This window comes from Bufo bufo, chromosome 2 (assembly GCF_905171765.1).
Source record: "Bufo bufo chromosome 2, aBufBuf1.1, whole genome shotgun sequence".
Lineage (NCBI taxonomy): Eukaryota > Metazoa > Chordata > Amphibia > Anura > Bufonidae > Bufo > Bufo bufo.
Genome location: NC_053390.1, coordinates 438,709,137 through 438,734,402, shown reverse-complemented (window position 1 = coordinate 438,734,402; position 25,266 = coordinate 438,709,137). Strand labels below are relative to the sequence as shown.

The 25,266-nt window shown below is 41.6% G+C and overlaps 1 protein-coding gene across 1 annotated transcript in view; it reads left to right on the top strand.

Moving 5' to 3' along the window:
• The window catches only part of JAK3 (Janus kinase 3), a 262,203-nt gene that overhangs the window by 9,939 nt on the left and 226,998 nt on the right, over positions 1–25,266 (top strand). The window contains exon 2 of the mRNA XM_040417463.1: positions 19,104–19,296. Coding sequence (XP_040273397.1) covers positions 19,104–19,296 — 193 coding nt within the window. The remainder of the gene's footprint in view (positions 1–19,103; positions 19,297–25,266) is intronic.

The window sequence follows — 25,266 nt, the reverse complement described above, 5'->3', positions numbered from 1 at the left end:
ATAGTATACATTCCATTTTGGATCCTGGTATTAAAATTGTCAGTAGAAAGGCTCCCACTTTATCCTCCATGTTGCCGCCTAGCCAATTTTTGGAGGATTCACATGTACAGTGGATATAAAAAGTCTACAAACCCCTGTTAAAATGTCAGGTTTCTGTGATGTAAAAAAATGAGACAAAGATAAATCATTTCAGAACTTTTTCCACCTTTAATGTGACCTATAAACTGTCCAACTCAATTGAAAAACAAACTGAAATCTTTTAGGTGGAGGGAAGAAAAAAATAATAATAATAACGTGGTTGCATAAGTGTGCACGCCCTCTTATAACTGGGGATGTAGCTGTATTCAGAATTAAGCAATCACATTCTAAATTATGTTAAATAGGAGTCAGCATACACCTGCCATCATTTAAAGGGCTTCTGATTAACCCCAAATAAAGTTCAGCTGCTCTAGTTGGTCTTTCCTGAAATTTTCTTAGTCGCATCCCACAGCAAAAGCCATGGTCCACAGAGAGCTTCCAAAGCATCAGAGGGATCTCATTGCTTAAAGGTATCAGTCAGGAGATGTGTACAAAAGAATTTCCAAAGCATTAGATATACCATGGAACACAGTGAAGACAGTCATCATCAAGTGGAGAAAATATGGCACAACAGTGACATTACCAAGAACTGGATGTCCCTCCAAAATTGATGAAAAGACGAGAAGAAAACTGGTCTGGGAGGCTACCAAGAGGCCTACAGCAACATTAAAAGAGCTGCAGGAATTTCTGGCAAGTACTGGCTGTGTGGTACATGTGACAACAATCTCCCATACTCTTCATATGTCTGGGCTATGCAAGACGAAAGCCTTTTCTTACGAAGAAAAACATCCAAGCCAGGCTACATTTTGCAAAAACACATCTGAAGTCTCCCAAAAGCATGTGGGAAAAGGTGTTAAGGTCTGATGAAACCAAGGTTAAACTTTTTGGCCACAATTCCAAAAGATATGTTTGCCCAAAAACAACACTGCACATCACCAAAAGAACACCATACCCACAGTGAAGCATGGTGGTGGCAGGATCACACTTTGGGGCCATTTTTCTTCAGCTGGAACTGGGGCCTTAGTTAAGCTAGAGGGAATTATGAACAGTTCCAAATACCAGTCAATATTGGCACAAAACCTTGGGCTTCCGCTAGAAAGCTGAACATGAAGAGAAACTTCATCTTTCAGCATGACAACGACCCAAAGCATACATCCAAATCAACAAAGGAATGGCTTCACCAGAAGAACATTAAAGTTTTGGAATGGCCAAGCCAGAGCCCAGACCTGAATCCAATTGAAAATCTGTGTGGTGATTTGAAGAGGGCTGTGCACAGGAGATGCCCTCGCAATCTGACAGATTTGGAGTGTTTTTGCAAAGAATAGTGGGCAAATCTTGCCAAGTCAAAATGTGCCATGCTGATAGACTCACACCCAAAAAGACTGAGTGCTGTAATAAAATCAAAAGGTGCTTCAACAAAGTATTAGTTTAAGGGTGTGCACACTTATGCAACCATATTTTTTTATTTTTATAATTTTTCTTCCTTCTACCTAAACGATTTCAGTTTGTTTTTCAATTGAGTGGTACAGTTTATATAGGTCACATTAAAGGTGGAAAAAGTTCTGAAATGATTTATCTTTGTCTCATTTTTTTACATCACAGAAACCTGACATTTTAACAGGGGTGTGTAGACTTTTTATATCCACTGTACAAAGACCCACATGGTTGGATATAGTGGGGTGTTACAAATGTGACTGCAGCAAATGTCAGCTATGTAGTTGTTTAAAAATAGCGAAAAATCTTTACTTCTAGTGTTACTGGTGACGTATTTAAAATAAAATATTATATCAACTGTAACACTAGTAATGTAATATATTTAGATACATGTAGAAAATGTAATCTTCAGTATGTGGGCTGCACTTGGAACAGCCTCAAAGTGAGAATCAGAAAGCACCTATCTGATATTTTGAATATACTGTAAAATTGGTAAACATTTCAATGCTATCACGACACTTTAGAGATGTCCATAAGGGGGACATGACTGATTTAGATGTCATGGGCATTGAGAGAGTTTCCAAGTTCATATCGACAGGGGGGAAGACACTGAGAATCAATTTAGATATTTTCATTGGATAGTACGATTCCTAAAGGCATGAATAATAGGTATGATCTAATTTTTGAATAGTAATTTGGGTTTCTGTGTTTTTGCAATGTTTAAATGTGATTAGAGTTGAGCGAACCCGAACTGTAAAGTTCGGGTTCGTACCAAACTTTAGGTTTTTCGACACCCGGACCCGAACCCGAACATTTACGTAAAAGTTCGGGTTCGGTGTTTGCCGCTTTCTTGGCGCTTTTTGAAAGGCTGCACAGCAGCCAATCAACTAGCGTCATACTACTTGTCCCAAAAGGCCATCACAGCCATGCCTACTATTGGCATGGCTGTGATTGGCCAACTGCAGCATGTGACCCAGCCTCTATTTAAGCTGGAGTCACGTAGCGCCGCCCGTCACTCTGCTCGGATTAGTGTAGGGATAGGCTGCAGCTGCTGTGAGGGAGAGATCAGGGAGAAATCTTATGAAGAACTGCTTCTTTACTCAGCGATCTACAGCAAATGTGTTTTGTGGGTGCAGTGCACAATTGTTTTAAGCCTTCCCTGAGACAACTACTACTGAAAACGAACTTTTTTTCCTTCAGTTAGTCAATATCAATACATAATCGGCAGCCATTTTATGCAACGACAGTGCACCAGCACAGGATACCTGCATGTCTGCAAGTCCAGAAATACTGCTTTGAGACACTGGGGTAAAAAAAAAACCTTTTTTTCATATAGTGCACATCTAGGATTAGACTTGCATAAGTGAGTGTCACATTTAGGCCAGAAATACAGCTTTTTGATTACTGGGGTGAAAAAAACCACATCTGTTTTATATAGTGCACATCTAGGATTAGACGTGCATAAGTGAGTGTCACATTTAGGCCAGAAATACAGCTTTTTGCTTAGTGGGGTGAAAAAAAAACATCTGTTTCATATAGTGCACATCTAGGATTAGACGTGCATAAGTGAGTGTCACATTTAGGCCAGAAATACAGCTTTTTGCTTACTGGGGTGAAAAAAAAAATCTGTTTCATATAGTGCACATCTAAGATTAGACGTGCATAAATGTGACACTCACTTATGCACATCTAATCCTAGATGTGCACTGTATGAAACAGATGGTTTATTTTCACCCCAGTAAGCAAAAAGCTGTATTTCTGGCCTAAATGTGACATTCACTTATGCACGCCTAATCCTAGATGTGCACGATATGAAACAGATGTTTTTTTTTTATGCACGTCTAATCCCAGATGTGCAGTGTATCAGAGTTTTTTTTAACCCCAGTAAGCAAAAAGCCGTATTTGTGGCCTAAATGTGCACTTGGAGGTGCTGGCCTGCCCTGCAGCCAGTGTACTCTCTGAACGTGTATTTAGCACGGCAGGAGGCGTCATTACAGACAGACGCAGTCGCCTGTCCACAGCCAACGTGGACAAACTCGCGTTCATTAAAATGAACCAGGCCTGGATCCCACAAGATTTGTCTGAGCCTTGTGCAGAATAGACAGTTCTAACAGCCTCAACCATCCATCCTTGTACTCAAGTGCACTTATTCCTTTTTTTTTTTTATATGTCCCAATATTTTGGGGGATACCCCTATGTAAAAATGCCAAATAACACACATCTGTGTTGGCTACTTATTCCTCCTTCGCTGCCGCTTCCACCTAGACCGCCACATGAGCCTACACGGCCACATCCACCCATTTACCGCCTCTTCAACCTCTTCCTCCTACTTCATTCCTATTTTTTTTTTTAAGGTCTTTTATGTCTTTTTAATTCATTTCCCTATCCACATTTGTTTGCAGAGCACTTGCCATGCTCTTAAGCACATTTTGCTGCCTTTTTCAGCCCTCTAGCTCTTTCCAGGGCTATTTTAGAGCCATTTTTAGTGGCCAAAAGTTCGGGTCCCCATTGACTTTAATGGGGTTCGGGTTCAAGTTCGGGTCCCGAACCCGAACTTTTTTTAAAGTTCGGCTGAACCTGCTGAACCCGAACATCCAGGTGTCCGCTCAACTCTACATGTGATCTATTTTTAATTTTGTTTTAACATACCATATTGCACACTTCGACTATTTAATCATTGATTATTCAAACACATGATTGGGGGCGTGCTGTTGGTGGAGGTAGGCTTTTAAGCTAGCAAGGTGTGGATATGTCATGGTCAAGAATAAGACGCTACGTTGAAACGCGTAGACCGCATTGTACTCTGGTTGCCATGTGGATTTGCCATAAGGAAGCAATAAACATTTTGGATTTTAACCGTGGCTTGTATGCTGGAATTTTTGTTTTTGTTTTGGAATTTTTCCCTGGTCCGGGGTTTCCGTGCACATCTATGGCAAACAAGGGTGAGCTGAAGTTTTTGTTTGCTTTATTTTATTATTTTTAATTATATTTACTTACTTTTTAAATATATTTTTGCCACATAAGGGTACTTTCACACTTGCGGCAGGACGGATCCGACATGCTGTTCACCATGTCGGATCCGTCCTTACGCTATTTCGCCGTGCCGCCGGACCACCGCTCCGTCCCCATTGACTATAATGGGGACGGGGGCAAAGCTCCGGCGCAGCACGGCGGTGCACGGCGAAAGCCGCCGGACTAAAAAGTCGGACATGCAGGACTTTTTAGTCCGGCGACTTTCGCCGTGCACCGCCGTGCTGTGCCAGAGCTCCGCCCCGTCCCCATTATAGTCAATGGGGACGGAGCGGCGGTCCGGCGGCACGGCGAAATAGCGGAAGGACGTATCCAACATGGTGAACAGCATGTCGGATCCGTTCTGCCGCAAGTGTGAAAGTACCCTAATATGCCCCCAAAGAGAACATTAAAAGACCTCTGGAGGAGGAAACTGACAGTTTTTTTTATATTTTGCACTATTTCCATTGTAACTGGGGCATCAAAAGGAGCTCCAGTTACAGAGGACAACAGCTCCTTGTGGGGGCTTTGTACAAGGTAGAGCTGAGCAGGGTCTCAAGATCCAGCAGCTCTGCTCTCCCCCCGAGATACCTGGCTATCATGGGATCGCACACCTATCTGAGGAGAAGGCATAAGCAGTAGTAAACCGCTACTGTCTTCTTCTCAGGTCCCTTGCTGTCACTGACAGCTGGGGAACCAACCTGCTCCTTATAGAGTACAGGAGCAGGACCTTTAATCCAGCAGCGTAGGGCGCTCCAGTGAGAAACACAGCTGATTGCATGAACAGCTGTATTGCTATCGAGCAAGATGGGGGCCGCAAATTGTGGCTCTGAGAGTCATACATCTCTGTTCTATGGAGAAAAAAAAATTGTTACAGTTTTATCAGATGCCATCTATCAAGATGGCTTTTGGCAGTGAATTCAGGATTTTTCCAGCATAGAGCCCCGACGACGGAACTCTATGCCGGAAAAGAACAACGCAAGTGTGAAAGAGCCCTTAGTTGCGCAACTTATTAAAAATCTATATTTGCTTAATGATTATGTTCTAGGAAGAACGTCTGAGGATTTCCCATTGTGAAAGCTACTTTCGTTTGTATTCTTTGTACTGCAGGATGAATAACCAGACAAGGATGCAATGTTCTCATCAGCTTTGTAATATCCAGCAGGCTCTTTTAGCAGAGGAACAGCTGCTGGAATTCACCAACCAGATGCTGGGAAACGCTGGATCCCCATTTACTACAATAGGATCTGGTGGGGATGCAGCTGCATCAATGGCAGCTTGAGGCCTCTTTCACACGACCATTTATTTTTCCGTTTTGCGGGCCGTTTTTTGCGTTCCGTATACGGTCCGTATACGGAACCATTCATTTCAATGGTTCCGCAAAAAAAATGGAATGTACTCCGTATGCATTCCGTTTCCGTATTTCCGTTTTTCCGTTCAAAGATAGAACATGTCCTATATTTGGCCGCAAATCACGTTCCGTGGCTCCATTAAAGTCTATGGGTCCGCAAAAAAAACGGAATGCATACGGAAATGCATCCGTATGTCTTCCGTATCCGTTCCGTTTTTTGTTTTGCCCAGCCCAATTTTTTTTTTGTTATGCCCAGCCCAATTTTTTCTATGTAATTACTGTATATATGCCATACGGAAAAACGGAACGGAAATGGAAACACAACGGAAACAAAAAACGGAACAACGGATCCATTTAAAACGGACCGCAAAACACTGAAAAAGCCACACGGTCGTGTGAAAGAGGGCTAAGGCTCCATTCACACGTCCGCAATGTTTTTTGCGGATCCACGGAGCCGCGGATCCGCAAAACATGGAAAGTGCCAATGTGCGTTCCGCATTTTGCGGACCGCACATTGCCGGCACTAATAGAATATGCCTGTTCTTGTCCGCAATTGCGGACAAGAATAGGACATGTTCTATTCTTTTACGGAACGGAAGTTCGGACCTGGAAGTGCGGATCCGCAATTCCGTGTCCGGGCAGCACATCGTGCTGCCCCATAGGAATGAATGGGTCCGCAATTCTGTTCCACAAAATGCGGAACGAAATTGCGGACGTGTGAATGGAGCCTTAGGCTGGACAAAAATTCCTACATGCATGAAATATTGTCCGGATGAAAGTTGGTAAAGATGAGCGAATCGAATGCCACGAATTCGATCCGAATTTCAGGATGAATTTGGTTCGCCTCGAAGCCGAACTTCCTCGTGCTTCGTGTTAGCGAATCGATTTAACCTGAAACAATGTAAAAATTCCATAATTCAGAGAGAAGTATTCAATTGTAGCTAAATTATATAAGCATATTAATTAAAGGAGTTGTTGAAGTTAATAAAAAACTTGGTGAGAGGCAGGGACAGTGTTAAAATAACAAAGGAAGTTTTACTCACTGGTTCAAACTCCCTCTGCTCCAGCAACACCACTCTGATCCTGCCACCACTACAGACATGATGTCATCTTCTTGGCTGCAGCAGTGACGTGCCTGAATACTGCAGCCAATCACTAGCTTCAGCGGTATACCTCATAAGACTTTTGAGGCCAGTGGCTGGCTACAGTGGTTACATGTTGTATGGGCAGGGCACTGCTGAAGCCATGTAAAAAGGAGGACCAGGGCAGTGTTTGTCAAGCGAAAAGGGTTTAAATAGGTGAGTATAACTTCTTTAAGTTATTATAACACCTTCTCTGCCTTTCAGCAGATTTTTTTCTTAGCTTGGACAACCCCTTTAAAGCGAACCTGTCACGATGAAAATGCAGTGCAGTCAGCAGCATGCACAGCGAGCCCCCTTGGGAACCGGCGTAGAGAATGAGAATGGTATTTGCCCTAATTTAGTATAGTTGTGTTATTGTGTCCTAGCTCAGGCTGTTGCTCCCTGGGGTCCGTTGCAGTGAAAGTTGTAGCACTGAATAATGAGGCCAGACTTAAAAGTAACAAAGTCCTTTTACTAAGTGCAACGTAAAACTTGAAAATACAAACGGTAGAAGTAGGTTTTAGTGCAATTCTGTTCTGGCACCGACCGAGGAGGTATGGTGGCAGGTTGGATGGCTGCACTTAAATGTTACTGGCCTAGTGGTAGTTTGGTGATGAGGGTGTCTTTGGCCTGTTTTACCTCACCTTGCAGCCGTCTTGCTGTCTCTGTTTCCAAGACCCCACTTGAGTCAATTCTAGAAAGTTGGTGCTCTAGGAGCTGCTTCTTCACTCTCAGGCAGGAGAGAGTCCTCTCCCTTCCCCTCTCCATCTAACTCTAACTATAGAATGCTGACTCACACTAGACTTCTGCTTCCTGGCAGGAAGTAAGACTAGTCTGCTCTCCCAGGAAAGTTGGAACAGGGTGGTTAAGCCCTGTTACAGTCAGCCATTGCCACATAATACCTCCTTCTGCTGGAAAAAAAATGACATAATACAAGAGCCAAATATAACATTGCACAGATTCCTGGGGTATTACACATGTTACAGAGCTGAAGAAGCTGAGAAGATTGTTATATAGTTCTCTGGAAATTGATTCAATGTAACAAGTGATTTGGTATAACTTGTATTTTATTCATTTAAATGCTCTTTCTTAGCTCAATAGCCATCTAGGTGATGTTGTCAGCTACCTATGTGCAGTAAACCAGATGGGAGGGGTGAGGATGGGAATGATAGTAGTGGTTGTGAGGTGGGTGGTGTTACTCATGGTTGCAGCTGTCCAGCTCCCATGCTACCTGAGGCTGTGTATAGTGGGGGGGTTGCACCTAATGGTAATATTCCCCTGGGACACATCCTGGTCTTGGGTCTCCTTACTGCTGGAAGGTGGGGTGCCCTTGATGTTGGTAGTTGTGAGTTGCAAGGCAGGAAATGGTAAAAATGGATTAGACAGTTGAACAAGTAAACACAGAGGGGGTCATTTATGAGGGGAGCTGGAGTAACTCATAACTTGGAGCATCAAGCGCCAGCGCAGGGTCATTAAGACCGGCATCTAAAACGACCCCAAGAGTTTTTACTAAATCTTCAGGTATTCTTCTAGAAAATGGAGGCACAGTTCTTGGACAGTTACAATCATTGCTGAGTCTGCATTAATGGGTTAATTCCAGGAGCTCTCTACAGAGATACACTTTCAAATAATCTGTTCTATACTTCCCAGTTCAACTCTCAAGCAGCAGAAATACAAACAGGGGTCAGAAGCCTTTACACTATCCTTGAACAATTGCTGCAATTCTGGGTATGACCAGGGGCTGTGACCTTTAGACATGGCCAAGTGCTGTGAAGTCTATAGCCTTGTGCATAACCTTTACAGATTCCCAAGAACATGGCTTCTCAACCTTCTTAGGTATACCGAACTACAATTCTTCTCTGGGATGCTCCCTGGTCTCTTCCCTGTTTTTAGCTGCTCACATTTCAGCTACCAGATGTTGACTAATCTAACTAAAATAACAAGCCCAGGGGTTAGGGCCTATCCCTTCCTGGTTACTTTCTCTAGGAGGTGGTAATAAACCCTACAAATTCAACGTTCAGGTGCATAAAACAGAAAACTGAAATCACATTACATATCTGACACTGTCTTTGATCACTTAGCAGTCCCTTAGAGCAGAAGCAATTTTGGACCAAATGCCAAAGTCCCATTTTCCAAATCTTATACACTACTCACAAAAAATAGGGATATTTGGCTTGTGGGTAAAATTTCAGGATGAACCTAAAATGCACTCCTTTACAGGTGAATTTAATGTGACCTTCTCTAAACTTTTGAATGCACACATCCAACTGTTCAATGTTTCAGTACTTTTTGCACAACTTGCTGTTCTCTAACAAGGAGCTTAAAGGCAAAATTCATGGATCTCCCAATACATTTCCTGGTTCAATTAGAATTTGTATTTAAACAGTCTTCCTCATCATGCTGTTCACATTTTGACATCATGAGACCAAGACAACACCTAACAATTGATCAACAGTACCTAGCCATTGTGAGGCTTCGAGCAGGATGTTCTCAGATGGAAGTGGCCACTGAGCTTAGAGTGTCACAGAGTGCCATTAGTAGGTTGCAAAAGAAATACAGAGAGACTGGAAGACTCACAGAAAGGCATAGAAGTGGACGTCCTTTGGCCACATCCCACACTGATGACCATTTCATTGTGAACAATGCCCTGCGGAAGCGGATGACGAATGCCACACAACTCCAGGCACATTTAAAGGAGGTGAGAGGAACCCAAGTGTCACGTCAGTGTGATCTGCGTGCTAGATGACCTGCAAGGGTACCTGACTACAGGCATCATAGTCTTGCATTGGCCAGGGAGCATCTACACTGGACGAGGGAGCAGTGGGCCTCAGTGATATTCACTGATAAAAGTCAATTCATGCTTAACAGAAAGGATGGCAACCAACGATGTTGAAGACGTCAAGGAGAGCACTATGCATCAGCCACTGTTGTCACCAGACGAGGCTTTGGTGGTGGTGATGTTAAAGTGTGGGCAGGTGTGTCTAGTCAATACAGAACTGCCCTACGCTTTGTGAATGGTACAATGATAAGCCCATACTACTTGAATAACATCATTAATCCAGTCATTGGGCCTCTGCATCAACAACACAGGCCTAATTTCATCTTCATGGATGAAAATGTGCCAGCTCATCAAGGTTGCATAATTAGGGAACAACTGCTGGAGACTAGGGGACCGCAAATGGAGTGGCCTGTACTTTCTTCAGACCTGAATCCCATTGAAAAGCTAGGCCAGGGACGGCCAACCTGAGGCTCTCCAGCTGTTACAAAACTACCAGCATGCCCAGATTGCCTACAGCAGGGCATGATGGGAGTTGTAGTTTTACAACAGTTGGAGAGCCGCAGGTTGGCCATCCCAGGGTATCAGCTGAGTCACCTTGTAGAGGCTTGTAACTCTATACCCCAGAACCTCAATGACCTGAGGGCGCCCTTTAAGAAGAGTGGGATGAAGTAGGGTGGTGTTGGTTATCAGTAATTTATACTACACAAGTAAATTCACTGACAGTAAGAAAGGTCCAGAATTTTCAATTCTGCACACATGTATTAGGTCTTTTAAAGATATCCAGGTTGACGATCTTTTGCCATGCAGACTTTCTTGCAGAACAATAAAGCACTGTATACATGAAATACAGTTTTACAGTAGACACAAATACTTCCCATGGTTGTATATGAAGGCTAGTTTCTCTCTTATATCAGGCAGAACAATCTTTCCTGTTTTAGGCGTAAAGGGGTGTACTTTTTTTTTTATCTCCAGATATATAATTATATCCAGGGCTGGCGTTGGCAAACTGGGCAATTGCCCAGGGCCCCCCTGCTTCAGTCCCTGCAGAAAGTTAAACAGTCTGGGGCTCCAGAGTGCGGAATTTCCTGGCTTAGTTGTCCCTGCTCTGACTTCATATATAGATGTGTCCATATATGGAATCAGTGTTATGAACATGTAAGGGGTATTCCCAAGAATGGTCACTATGCCTGGGGACACCCTGTGTATATAAGGTTAATTTAGACTCTAATTTTGAAATGTTTCTGTGGGGATTCAAACTCACAACTATGTGCAAAAAGGCAAGAACCTTAACAACTGAGCTATAGAGCTCAATGCTAAGTCATTACTGAAAAACCTCATAGAAGTTTCTCTTGTATAATACAAGAGAAACTTCTATGAGGTTTTTAATACAAGAGACGCTTCTATGAGGTTTTTAATACAAGAGAAACTTCTATGACTCTTTTAAGCAACCACTTAGCATTGAGTTCCATAGCCCAGTGGTTAAGGTTTGTGTCTTTAAAGGGAATCTGTCACCTACTTTTAGCATTTTAAGCTGTCACCATCGCTATGTTCACTAAAGTACCTTATTTCCAGCAGTCTTCTTTTTACTTGATTTTGTTTTGTCCTTTTGATATAAAAGCGCTTTTTATGATATTCTAATGAAGGTCCAAGGTGCCCAGAGGGGTGTTTTTTTTTTCCCTCTCCGGTGCCCAGTGACGCCCCCCTGCAGTGCCCAAGAACGCCTCCTGATCCTGAAATAACCTCCCACAGCCCGGCAAACGGTTCCGCCCCATCCCCACGTCATAGTCCACCTTCTAGAAATGCCCCGTCCTTCTTCCTGTCGGCGGCCAGAAAACTCGTACAGGCACAGTACCGCCTGCGGCCTGCGCCTGCGCGATCATCAACCTCCTCAGGGCAACAGCGCTCAGGTTACTAGCCGCCGTGTTTTCTGGCCGTCGACAGGAAGAAGGACAGGGCATTTCTAGAAGGTAGACTATGACGTGGGGAGGGGGTGGAACCGTTTGCCGGGCTGTGGGAGGTTAATTCAGGATCAGGAGGCGTTCTTGGGCACTGCAGGGGGGCGTCACTGGGCACCGGAGAGGGAAAAAAACGCCCCTCTGGGCACCTTGGACCCTCATTAGCATATCATAAAAAGCGCTTTTATATCAAAAGGACAAAACGAAATCAAGTAAAAAGAAGACTGCTGGAAATAAGGTACTTCAGTGAACATAGCGATGGTAACAGCTTAAAATGATAAAAGCAGGTGACAGATTCCCTTTAATATGGAAGGCTGAGAGTTCGAATCCCCACAGAAGCATTTTAAAAATAGAGGCTAAATAAAACATAAATACACAGGGTGTCCCCAACAGTGAAAAGTTCGATTTTATTGAGAAAAAAATTGAGCAAAACATAAAATATGATCAAATAACACACATATTAATCCACATCAACCTTTTTAACTTGTGTAACCAGTATTTTTTGTTAGAAAAGGTGGCAACCCTATCAGCACTCCCCGCTCAGGACGTCTATAGGCCCGCTCACTGCAGCAAGCTAAGCCTCATCAGGACTAGTGTTGAGCGCGAATATTCAAATCGCCAATTTTAATCACAAATATCGCCACTTTGAAAATTCGCAAATATTTATATAGTGCTATATATATATTTGTATTCGCAAATAGTGTTGAATATTCTAATCGCAAATTAATCGCAAATTTATCACAAATATCGGCACTTAGCAACATCCATAGCAACCAAAAGGAAAATTGCCTACCCCTTAGTGTTGATTGAGATTATTCTATTCAAAATTTTAGTGCAAATATATTAAATTTTCGCTATAAAGTAAACAATGACTGGAGATCATGAATTTGCGAATTTATGGTGAATATTCGGCCAAAAATTAGCGAAATATCGCAAATTTGAATACTGCCTATGCCGCTCATCAGTAATCAGGGCTCACGTCGTAAAAAAGAAAATATATTTCTTTTCTTTTCATCACGATATTCTGACCCTCATAACTTTTTTATTGTTATGTCTACAGAGATGTGTGGGGGCTCATTTTTTGTGGGACGATATGTCGTTTTTGACAATACCATTTTGGGGTGTGTAGGACTTGATCACTATTCAATTTTCTTGGGTGATAAAGTGATGAAAAAAACGTGAATCTGCCTTTTTTAAAACTTTTTTTTTGCTCTGTCATTCACCATATGGGCTAACTTTTTTAATATTTTAATAGTACGGGTGTTTTCGCATGCAGTGATGCCCATAATGCTATTATTTTGTTTCTTTTTATTTTGGGGAATGGGGCTGATTTTAATTTTTGATTTTTTTATATTTTCAAAACTTTATTTTTTTTTATTTTTTTACTTTTTGTTAAGTCCCCCAAGTGGACCACAACTTACAATCATCAGATGTAAATGTCTCCATTAGTCTATATAGAAATCATTATATCACAGTTCAGTGCTGCCATCTACTAACAATGAGCCGTGAAGCCTAGTACAGGCTGTGGCTTTCCCCAATCTCCGCTGAGGAAAAGCGTCCCTGAAGAGGAATCTCACGCTTCCTCTTTTTAACACTCTCAGATGCTGTGAGTAAGGGGAACTCATTGCATTGTGAGGGGAGGGGGCATGTGGAGTATTCTGGGGCCATGAGGGCGAAGAACTGTGTGAGGAGCTTTACGGGGTGTAAATCTGTGAAAGAGCGCCGGAATCAACAGAATGTAACTGTGTTGTTAGAACGTTATTACAAGATTTGGTGCGCCACTTTTGATTTTGCCCAGGGCCACATTTTATCTAAAACCAGCCATGTTTATATCCACAGTATCCTCAAAGGAATAAAGTCGGTTCTGTGATCATCAGTCTGCAGTTTATGTTGTTCCCACCACATGCAGAGGAGGCTATAGCCAGGGTGGAAGAATTTACCGTCCATGCCAAAGTAGTCCACAATCCCTTTTGTGACCGCTAAACCTTCTGTATATTTTTCCCTTCAGAGGGCTGGCACATAAACTGTTTATAAGCTGCAAGGTTACAGTCTTTTCTGGAAAGTTCTGTTCTTAGCTGCTTGCTCTGAGGTATTTACTTGACTGCAGCCAAAACTAGACTCAATCTATTTTCTCCTGGAGAGGAAGGGCAGAGTCAGCCCTGTCTAACCACTTGGGACCTCTCATTCCCTATACAACCTTATGGAACATGTAGCACATTAATAAAATGCATGAAATACAGTGACATTAACACTGTCAGTGCTTTGCATTGAATTGGAGTTCAGGACACTGCAGGATATACATTCCCCTTCTCTTCAGCTGCTGTACACATGACTGGTCAGTAACTTAAATGGTCTCCCTCCTTCTTGTCAAACCCATCCAGCAAGTTATTGCTGTTAAGGAAACAAGGGCATGCACACAGGACAATATCCTGCAGCATTAAGGCTTTAGTATAATTTCAGTGATCCAGTGGTTCACTGCTAAAGGGTTTCTGTCACCAGATTTAACTCTATTAAGCTAGCTGACATTAGCGATGTGCTAATGTCAGCTAAACCTAACTAGCCTATTCCTACTTTTATCCGTGCCCTCGTTACGCCAGAAATTGAACTTTTATAATATGCTAATTAGTCTCTAGGAGCAGGGGGGCGTTGTTCCTGCTCCTAGAGGCTCCGTTCTCCCACCTTTGTCGCCTCCCTCCAAGTCCTGATTGACAGGGCCAGGCAGCGCTCTCGCATCTGTCTGCCAGTCCTGTGCTCTGGTGAAATCTCGTGCCGTTCAGCATTCGGTGCAGGCACGGTGAGGGAAAGATGATCGCCAGATGCCAGCTTCCTCACCGCGCCTGCGCCGAATTCTGAACGGCGCGAGATTTCACCAGAGTACAGGGCTGGTGAAAATGGAGGCAATTATACATATATAATGCACAATAGGGTGCATTATTTAAACTAGGGGCACTATAGGTGGGCATAATATACAGTGCCATGCAAAAGTATTCATCCTCCTTGAATTTTTTTCGTATTTTGTTACATTACACCCTTAAGTTCAATGTTTTTTTAATCTGAATTTTATGTGATGGATCAGAACACAATAGTCTAAGTTGGTGAAGTGAAATAAGAAAAATATATAGGAGTTATATAACAGAAAGGCGGCTCTCCACTGGTTTTCTGGAAATAGGTGCTCTTGCCCAATATGACTCACCCTTGTCAATTGTGTTAAATTTAGAAAATATAGTAATGAAGGGCAGGCACTCAATTTATGGGTTCATGAGAAAGTGAGATTTTATTTAGTTGGAGTTTGTACAGCTGCGATCAGAGTTTTTCTAAAGGATCAATATTAAGGTCGGTCTGTGCTCAATACCTATGCGGGACGCCGCATTAGGAGACAACCGTGAGTAAAATTATCTCTTTCTATATAACAGAGGAACCACTGGCTACATAAAAAACGTGACTGTACTTAAAAGGTGCGTTCATCTGCACCGTTTGATAAAGGAGACATTGAGCTATTATTATCTCCAACAGCCACCATTATTAAATATCGGTGCCATGACATGCTGAGACTTTCTTATTGCACATATACTGCACGTTCTAAAGGATGAACTATTGCTAAAACCAATCAGCAATCAACTATAGAGATTCCCTCTATTAACTGCTGTAAAAACCATTATTGTAACAAGCTGCTGCTACAAAACCATTTCAGTTGCTGCTTCAAAATCATCTTTGTTACTGTGAACAAGTGCTGCTATTTAATTGCTGTTATAAAATTACCTAGGTGCTGCTATAAAAGTGACAAAATTATTGCCATTTTTATAAGACTGTTATTATCATTGTTTTATGAATTTTATGAATGTTTAGTATTTTAAATTGTTCTCTAAATAAAATCTCACTTTCTCATGAACCCATAAATTGAGTGCCTGCCCTTCATTACTATATTTTCTAAAGAAAAATATATAAATAAAACTATTGTTTAGAAATAGAAAACATAAAATTGGCATGTGCGCATGTATGTTAGGAAGACCATAAAAAGCACTAGTGAAACCGATTACCTACAGAAGTCACATAATTAGTGAAATGATGTCCACCTATGGGAAATCTAAGTGTCATATGATCTGTCATTACATATACACACCTTTTTTGAAAGGCCCCAAAGGCTGCAACACCTAAGCTAGAGGCATCACTAACAAAACACTGCCATGAAGACCAAGGAACTCTCCAAACAAGTAAGGGACAATATTATTGAGAGGTATAAGTCAGGGTTAGGTTCTAAAAAAAATATCCAAATCTTTGATGATGCCCAGGAGCACCATCAAATCTATCATAACCAAATGGAAAGAACATGGCAAAACAGCAAACCTGCCAAGAGACAACAGCCCACCAAAACTCATGGACCGGGCAAGGAGCGCATTAATCAGAGAGGCAGTGCAAAGACCTAAGGAAACCCTGGAGGAGCTGCAGAGTTCCACAGCGGAGTATCTGTACATAGGATGACAATAAGGCGTACGCTCCATACAGTTGGGCTTTATGGCAGAGTGGCAAGAAGAAAGCCATTACTTTCACCTAAAAACAAAAAGGCACGTTATGAGTTTGCGAAAAGGCATGTGGGAGACTCCCAAAATGTATAGAGGAAGGTGCTCTGGTCTGATGAGACTATAATTGAAATTTTCAGCCATCAAAGAAAACGCTATGTCTGGAGCAAACCCAACACATCACATCACCCAAAGATCAGCAGCTGGGACTGGGAAACTGGTCAGAGTTGAGGGAAAGATGGATGGTGCTAAATACAGGGATATTCTTGAGCAAAACCTGTACCACTCTGTATGTGATTTGAGACTAGGACGGAGGTTTCACCTTCCAGCAGGACAATGACTCCAAACACACTGCTAAAGCAACACTACAGGGTGGGCCATTTATATGGATACACCTTAATAAAATGGGAATGGTTAATGATATTATCTTCCTGTTTGTGGCACATTAGTATATGTGAGGGGGGAAACTTTTCAAGATGGGTGATGACCATGGCGGCCATTTTGAAGTCGGCCATTTTGAATCCAACTTTTGTTTTTTTCAATAGGAAGAGGGTCATGTGACACATCAAACTTATTGGGAATTTCACAAGAAAAACAATGGTGTGCTTGGTTTTAACGTAACTTTATTCTTTCATGAGTTATTTACAAGTTTCTGACCACTTATAAAATGTGTTCAATGTGCTGCCCATTGTGTTGGATTATCAATGCAACCCTCTTCTCCCACTCTTCACACACTGATAGCAACACCGCAGGAGAAATGTTAGCACAGGCTTCCAGTATCCGTAGTTTCAGGTGCTGCACATCTCATATCTTCACAGCATAGACAATTGCCTTCAGATGACCCCAAAGATAAAAGTCTAAGGGGGTCAGATTGGGAGACCTTGGGGGCCATTCAACTGGCCCACGACGACCAATCCACTTTCCAGGAAACTGTTCATCTAGGAATGCTCGGACCTGACACCCATAATGTGGAGGTGCACCATCTTGCTGGAAAAACTCAGGGAACGTGCCAGCTAGATGAACAGTTTCCTGGAAAGTGGATTGGTCGTCGTGGGCCAGTTGAATGGCCCCCAAGGTCTCCCGATCTGACCCCCTTAGACTTTTATCTTTGGGGTCATCTGAAGGCAATTGTCTATGCTGTGAAGATACGAGATGTGCAGCACCTGAAACTACGGATACTGGAAGCCTGTGCTAGCATTTCTCCTGCGGTGTTGCTATCAGTGTGTGAAGAGTGGGAGAAGAGGGTTGAATTGACAATCCAACACAATGAACACATTTTATAAGTGGTCAGAAACTTGTAAATAACTCATGAAAGAATAAAGTTACGTTAAAACCAAGCACACCATTGTTTTTCTTGTGAAATTCCCAATAAGTTTGATGTGTCACATGACCCTCTTCCTATTGAAAAAACAAAAGTTGGATTCAAAATGGCCGACTTCAAAATGGCCGCCATGGTCACCACCCATCTTGAAAAGTTTCCCCCCTCACATATACTAATGTGCCACAAAGAGGAAGTTAATATCACCAACCATTGCCTTTTTATTAAGGTGTATCCATATAAATGGCCCACCCTGTAGAGTGGTTTAAGGGGAAACATGTAAATGTGTTGGAATTGCCTAGTCAAAGCGCAGATCTCAATACAATAGAAAATCTGTGGTAAGACTTAAAGATTGCTGTTCACAAGCTCAACCCATCCAACTTGAAGGAGCTGGAGCAGTTTTTGCAAGGAGGAATGGGCAAAAATCCCAGTGGTAAGATGTGATTGCCGCAAAAGGTGGCTCTACCATGTATTGACTTTAGGGGGGTGAATAGTTATGCACATTGACTTTTTCTGTTATTTTGTCCTATTTGTTGTTTGCTTCACAATAAAAAAAATAAAAAATCTTCAAAGTTGTGGGCATGTTCTGTAAATTAAATGATGCAAATCCTCAAACAGTCCATGTTAATTCCAGATTGTGAGGCACCATAATACGAAAAAAGTCAAGGGGGTGAATACTTTTGCAAGGCACTGTATATACTGAGGGCACTGCAGAGGTTGCGATTTTAACTAAAAACCCTACGAAATGTACGTTTTTAAGGTCCATTGTTAACAAATGCAAATTTAAATCTATCAATCTACTGTAGATAAATCTAGATGGATAGATAGATAGACAGAGTAGGTTTCATGTGGCTGTAACTGTAATCTATGGTGTTGTGGGATAGTTGTCTGCACCTTCTAAGCAAATGGTCTTCAACCAGCAGCCCAAACAAAGAAGTCAGCTACCATTCAGAACCGGAGGTTTTACATGTGAGCTACCCATGCCTGGTCGTGTCAGTGCCTGGTTTAATGCTCCTGTCTACACCTCTGATTGGATTCCAAGTCCTGAATGGCTTGATGTCACAAGTCTCTGAATGGCCGTTCAGCCAGCGCTAGACTGGTCAGATTGAATAGCCATGCAATAGCTGCCCACGCCACTCCTGATCTTCCCCAGCATCGTACCACAGACCAGAGTGGCAACTGCTGGGCAGGTAAGTATAGCAACAATAAACACGAAGAGCTGTGCAGCAAAAAGTGTGAAAGTCTGTGATTAGTTCTGTACACATTTCTGAGGAGGGTTAGGTTTGCATGTTATGCGGATACAAAACAGGTTGTGTAAGTACATTGTGGTTGGCAACACTGTGATGGAACATTGTGGCTTGCTGTAATGATAAACCATATGATAACACCATAGCTGTCTCTATAAGGACTCTAAAGGGCATGTCTATGCTAACATTTAGCCAGGACATGCTGAGTAATAAGGTTCATTTGCATGAATATACTGTATTTTCATTTTTTTTCCATCAAGTATTGTCATTGTAACAAATTCAATGTTTCCATAGATGTCTGGTGAATATGCCCCGCTCCTCTCTGGTTCACGCTCTTGCAGTTCCTACTCTTCTACCACGGGTTCTCTTACATTGCTCTTATATGCATCTTCCTTGCCATCCACATCACAATCTGATCCACAGATGGTCTTCTCTGGAGGACAGTACTCTGCAGAAGAGCTATGCATTGCAGCTGCCAAGTCTTGCGGTAAGAGGAATAAATTCAATTTTAAGTAAGCAATTGCATATATTTTCTCTTAGGAGAATGGTGTGATTTAGATATACATGTCGCAATGAATACTTCACTCATGACAGACATGGTCGAGTACTGTTTTACTAATTATTTTTGCTCATACTGAAGGACAAAATTAAAAGCTACGTCCACCTTTGGGACATTTTTCTATTATTGCATTGTACTTATCTTGAGCTAAAAATACTTTTTTTAATTAGTCTTTGTTAAAAATATCGAATCCTTTTTTGTGCACATAGCTGAGATGCTCTCCTAGCTGCCTGTGGATTTTCTGCCTTTTCCATCATCTGGGGAGCAGATGGACTCCTTATCTCTGCTCTCTGACATTACAATTATAAACACTCATTATAGCTCCGTTCCTATCTCACTGATAAGAATGTGGCTTAAAGGGGCGGCGTTTCATCTCCACTTGCGCCCAGCCAGCCTCGCCCCAACTGCCGTTTGAAGCACCGCCCAGCTCATCAATATTCACTTCGCTGGGCGGCGCACTAATCCGCACTAATCATATCGCGCCTGCACACTAATTAACCCCTTTTGAGATTTAACAGAGCAGCGCTCTGAAGCGCTGCTATGAACTCTGCCCGGCTCATGCGCATAAAGCAGAGGCTGCATCGGCCTCTGAGAATCAGACTGTGCGCAGGCACGATGCGATCCCGGGCAGTGAGGGTGCCGGGCGCATGCGCTAAAGATGAGCCGGAGGCCGATGCCCATAGTATTGTATTGGGCATGCGCCGGATCTTGCGTCGGGGACACTAGTAGCCGCCCAGCGAAGTGAATATTGATGAGCTGGGCGGCGCTTCAAACGGCATTTGGGGGCGGCTGGCTGGGCGCAAGTTGAGATGAAACGCCGCCCCTTGGGCAGATTGAACACGATTCAAGCAGGTTATAAAACTTCATTTTACTGTATTTATAAGGTGGACAGGGGGGATACTTAGATGATTCTAATACACTTTATAAGACCTGTACTGTCATATATATACCTAAATATGCTTTTTGGGCCTGTCAGTGTCCCTTTAAATAACTGTTTATGACCTCTTAGTAGTTTAAGGTTTATGGCAAAGTGAAAGTATCAGTCACACAGTTAGAAAAACAGTTAACCCTTTGTGACAGAATCAATATTTTTAATAAAGGCCAATTGAAAATATGATTTTTAGCCAAAAATGAGTTAAATGCAATCATAAACAATAATTGCCTCCAAAGTTGTACATAGCCTTTAAAGAGGACCTTTCATGCGATTTTATTAAGGGAGATATATACCTGTACTTGCAGGGTACACCTTGCTAATGCTACCACCGTGCTTGATTTTTTAAAATATGCCTCCTACGCCCCGCTGTGCCCCGCCGGATTTCTCCCAGTCAGTATGCTAATACTGAGCATCGAAACAGGGAGGAGGAGATGCAAGGGTTTCTCAATGGGCGTCTCCTTCTCCCTGGTGGTAGCTCTGTCCAATCGCAGCGCAGAGCGTCACAGCCAGGGTTTTTTTTTCTGCCAATACTGAGCATCGGAACAGGGAGAAGGAGACACCCATTGAGAAACCCTGGCGTCTCCTCCTCCCTGTTCCGATGGTCAGTATTGGCATACTGAACGGGAGAAATCCGGCGGGGCACAGCGGGGCGTAGGAGGCATATTTATCTTAAAAATCAAGCAGGGTGGCAGCATCAGCGGGGGGTACCCCACAAGTACAGGTATATATCTCCCTTAAATAATAATAAAATCGCATGAAAGGTCCTCTTTAAATGCATGCTGCAGTCAATCTTCGGTTTTGGACTATATTACAATACTGCATTTCTGGTCATTTGTTTCTAATACTATGTTGTTTTATCTATGCACCTTATACAACATAACATTATGTTCTACTCATATTTGTCTACTTGTCACAAAAAAAATTCCAATTACAAATTATAGTTTTGCATATACCATTACCACTAGGTTCATCGTCCTTCCTCGTAAAGACAATGCCCACCCTTTTCAACCATTTTTATTGCTTTAATGCTCCTCCTAAAATAAAATATGAAGCAGTGCATGGTAAATAGGCTTCCCTGGTCCGCAGTAAAATATAGGAATTCTCTGTATTTTTTAACATTCTTCATGTCAAGAAAAGTGGCCAGTTTCTGTTGTGCAACTTCATTGCTGTAGTTTTGCACTGGTGGTGTGGCACTAAAGTTCCCAATGCACATAGCAATGCAAAAATGGATGGCCCCAGAAACAGAAAAACAAAGCTGTGTTAGGGTACTTTCACACTTGCGTTGTTGGATTCTGGCAGGCAGTTCCGTCGCCGGAACTGCCTGCCGGATCCGGAAATCCGTTTGTAAATGGATAGCATTTGTAGACAGATCCGGATGCGGATTCGTCTCACAAATGCATTGCAATATCGGATCCGTCTCTATAGTGTCATCCAGAAAAACAGATCCGGTATTTATTTTTTTCACATTTTTAAAGGTCTGCGCATGGGCAGACCGGAAAGCCGGATCCGTTTTTCCGGAACACTTGGTGCCATTCCGGCATTAATGCATTTCAATGGAAAATAATGCCAGATCCAGCATTCCAGCAAGTGTTCCAGGATTTTGGACGGAGAAAATACCGAGGCATGCTGTGATATTTTCTCCAGCCAAATACCGTAAGAGTGACTGAACTGAAGACATCCTGATGCATACTCTCCATTCAGAATGCATTAGGATAAAACTGATCAGTTTTATTCCGATATTGAACCCCTAGGATGGAACTCAATACTGGAAAACTTTATTGCTAGTGTGAAGGTACCCTTAATCCTTATTCTTCTCATTGGGGGCATAAAATACCCAAAGTTGTGATACTTAGTTAACTCTAACAAATATACGTATGTGAATAAAAGGATTACCGAGGCTCACTGGTTGGGTATTACGGACTGAGGTGCACTGTCACCGATACACCCAAAAAACCGTGTGATATGGAGTATGTTAGAAAATATAAATGTGACAGGCACACTCTCATCTGGGGCTATGTGGAACACACAGATACATTTAAATTAAATACACCCTTTAATTAGAATACATATGTAGCACGTACTTATAGGTTACTAAGTTGTGCTCTTCGCCTTTCAACATATAGAATAAAATATACAGTAAAATAAATCCCACTATATAAAACGTAATGCGTAACAATAATACATATAGAATGTTAGTGCAAAAGTATATCAATGGTAACAATGTCCCTGTTGCGAAAAAAAATTCTGTGATATATAATGAGGGAGTATTGTATAGTATGTCAATATTTGTCACTTTTATGGTAATTGTTCCTAGGAAGATCGTTGCAGTTTATATAAGTTCATTTGCATCTCTTGAGAAATGGTTGTTGGAGGTTAGTACACATTCCTAGTTTTTATGCGTCCAACAGCTATAAGACCTGAATAGGCCAAATGTATAGGCTAGGTATATATTTTGTAGGGTAATGCTGGCAATGTTGTACAATAGCTGCGATACATATAATGATATAATGGCAATGCAATATATATTTCTTATGTATCTCAGCCACTTTTGCCGGGAATTATATTTGTTAGTACCGTTATAAAGTCACTGAAAATAATGGTAATACATATGCTTGTGTGCATTCAGTACATTACCACTCCGACGGTATGAGGATTGTCTTGACAAGTCTACTTGTGTTGCCTTCTGTGTCTTGTATAGAGGTCATCTGTCTACCTAGTCAGAGCGTCTTTTTCGCTGTCCTTTGGCAGTAGGACTTCTGATTGCGCTCTGTTCGGCGTCCCACGTAGGTGTTAGATGTGGGTGTGGCTTGTCTTCCTCCCGTTCGGATTCCTCTGCCGATAGCGTAATGTTCAATGTGCAACAAGCACTTCTATACGGCAGGCTCTTCAAAGAGGATTTTCCTTGAATTTTAGAAAATAGGGCAAAGACCTCTATAGTGATAGATAATAGATGAATATCTTATAACCAAACGCGTTTCGGAGCTTAACCTTGCTCCTTCTTCAGTGTCTAATCTTATATTAACATGTTATAGGTAGGTATATATATACTTGGCTTTAGGGAGTGACTGATAATCAGATTGGCATCAAGTTAATCCCGGTCTGGATTTTTCGAGGTAGTTGTTATTTTCACCAGGTGTGTCTTGTTGTATAGTTTTTTGAAGATATATAAAAGTGACATATTATATTAAAAGATATATAAAAATAACATATAGTATAATAAAAGGAGAGGATGCCAAAAGTGTAAACAACATAATAAAATCTAAATACATATACAGAACTGAAAGTTATATATGAATGTTTGAAAAAACTAAGAAAACGCTTCTGCGTTTCCAATGCGGTTCCCATGCGTTTTTTCAGATTAGTACACAGAATAATGCACTATGATCTGTAGATATATGCAATAATGTACTTTATGAAATAGTGAATTGGAGGGTGGATATCGGATATAATTCGGGAAAAAAGAGTGTTGATAGTAGTATTTAAAATCGTTCATATAGGGTCGTGTGAAGATAGTTTGATAGAGGCTGGGGATGGGGGGCTCGATGAGGAGGAGAGATAGATGTGCTGGTAAAACAGCCTGACCTCTATTTCTCATCCCCAACAGGCACCCCTCCCATTTCATAGAAATCCAAAGACCTCCATTTCTGCGTTGAGACCTGCAGGTATTTTTGTATCGAATTCAAAGATTTGTCTCAATTCCATATATGACATGTTTTCTATATGATTTCCCCCTCTCCATTGTTTAGTGACTTTCTGGAAGGCCGTAAATATGAGTGATGTCGGGTCACTATTTTATAGTGTTCCGATACTGAGTGCTGTTCGAACCCTTTTCTTATGTTTGCAATGTGTGCTGATATCCTTTTGCTTAGTAGTCTTTTGGTTCTACCAATATATTGTTTCTGGCACGGACATTGTAGAAGGTAAATGACGTCTGTTGAATTGCATGTTATACATTCTTCTATTTGATATTTGAACGTATTTTGGGTAGACACAACCTGTTCTATTTTTCTACAATATGTATAGCAGCTATTGTACAACATTGCCAGCATTACTCTACGAAATATATACCTAACCTACACATTTGGCCTATTCAGGTCTTATAGCTGTTGGACATATTGCTACGCATAAAAACTAGGAATGTGTACTAACCACCAACAACCATTTCCCAAGAGATGCAAATGAACCTATATAAACTGCAATGATCTTCCTAGGAACAATTACCATCAAAGTGACAAATATTGACATACTATACAATATATACTACAAAATTTGGCATTTGTGGTAGCTCCGTCATTATACATCACTGAATTTTTTTCCGCAACAGGGACATTGTCATCATTGATATACTTCTGTATTAATACTTCATATGAATTTCTGCAACAGGGACATTGTTACCATTGATATACTATTGCACTAATATTCTATATGCATTATTGTTACGCTTTACGTTTTATATAGAGGGATTTATTTTACTGTATATTTTATTCTATATGTTGAAAGGCGAAGAGTTAGCGCAACTTAGTAACCTATAAATACAAAAGTATGTTACATATGTATTTTAATTAAAGGGTGTATTTCATTTAAATGTATCTGTGTGTTCCACATAGCCCCGGATGAGAGTGTGCCTGTCACATTTATATTTTCTAAAATATACGTATGTGCTTCTGTAGACATCAAAACTGGTGAAGTGCCTGGATTCAGCATGTGACTGCTGCAGCCAATCACTGTCCACACCAGTAGACTGCTCAGGACACTGACTGGCTTCAGCAGTTCATGCTATTCAAGGAGGTCACCACTGTTTGTAAACAAACCACAGAGAACACCGCTGGAGAAAAAGGTGAGTATTGTTTTGTTTTGTTTTTGTTTTTTTAACAATTGTAGAGGTTCTCTGAGATTTTTTAATTATCTATTATTTTTATGGCACCAAAAAATGGTGACATATTCCTCTTAATGGATTTCTTCCT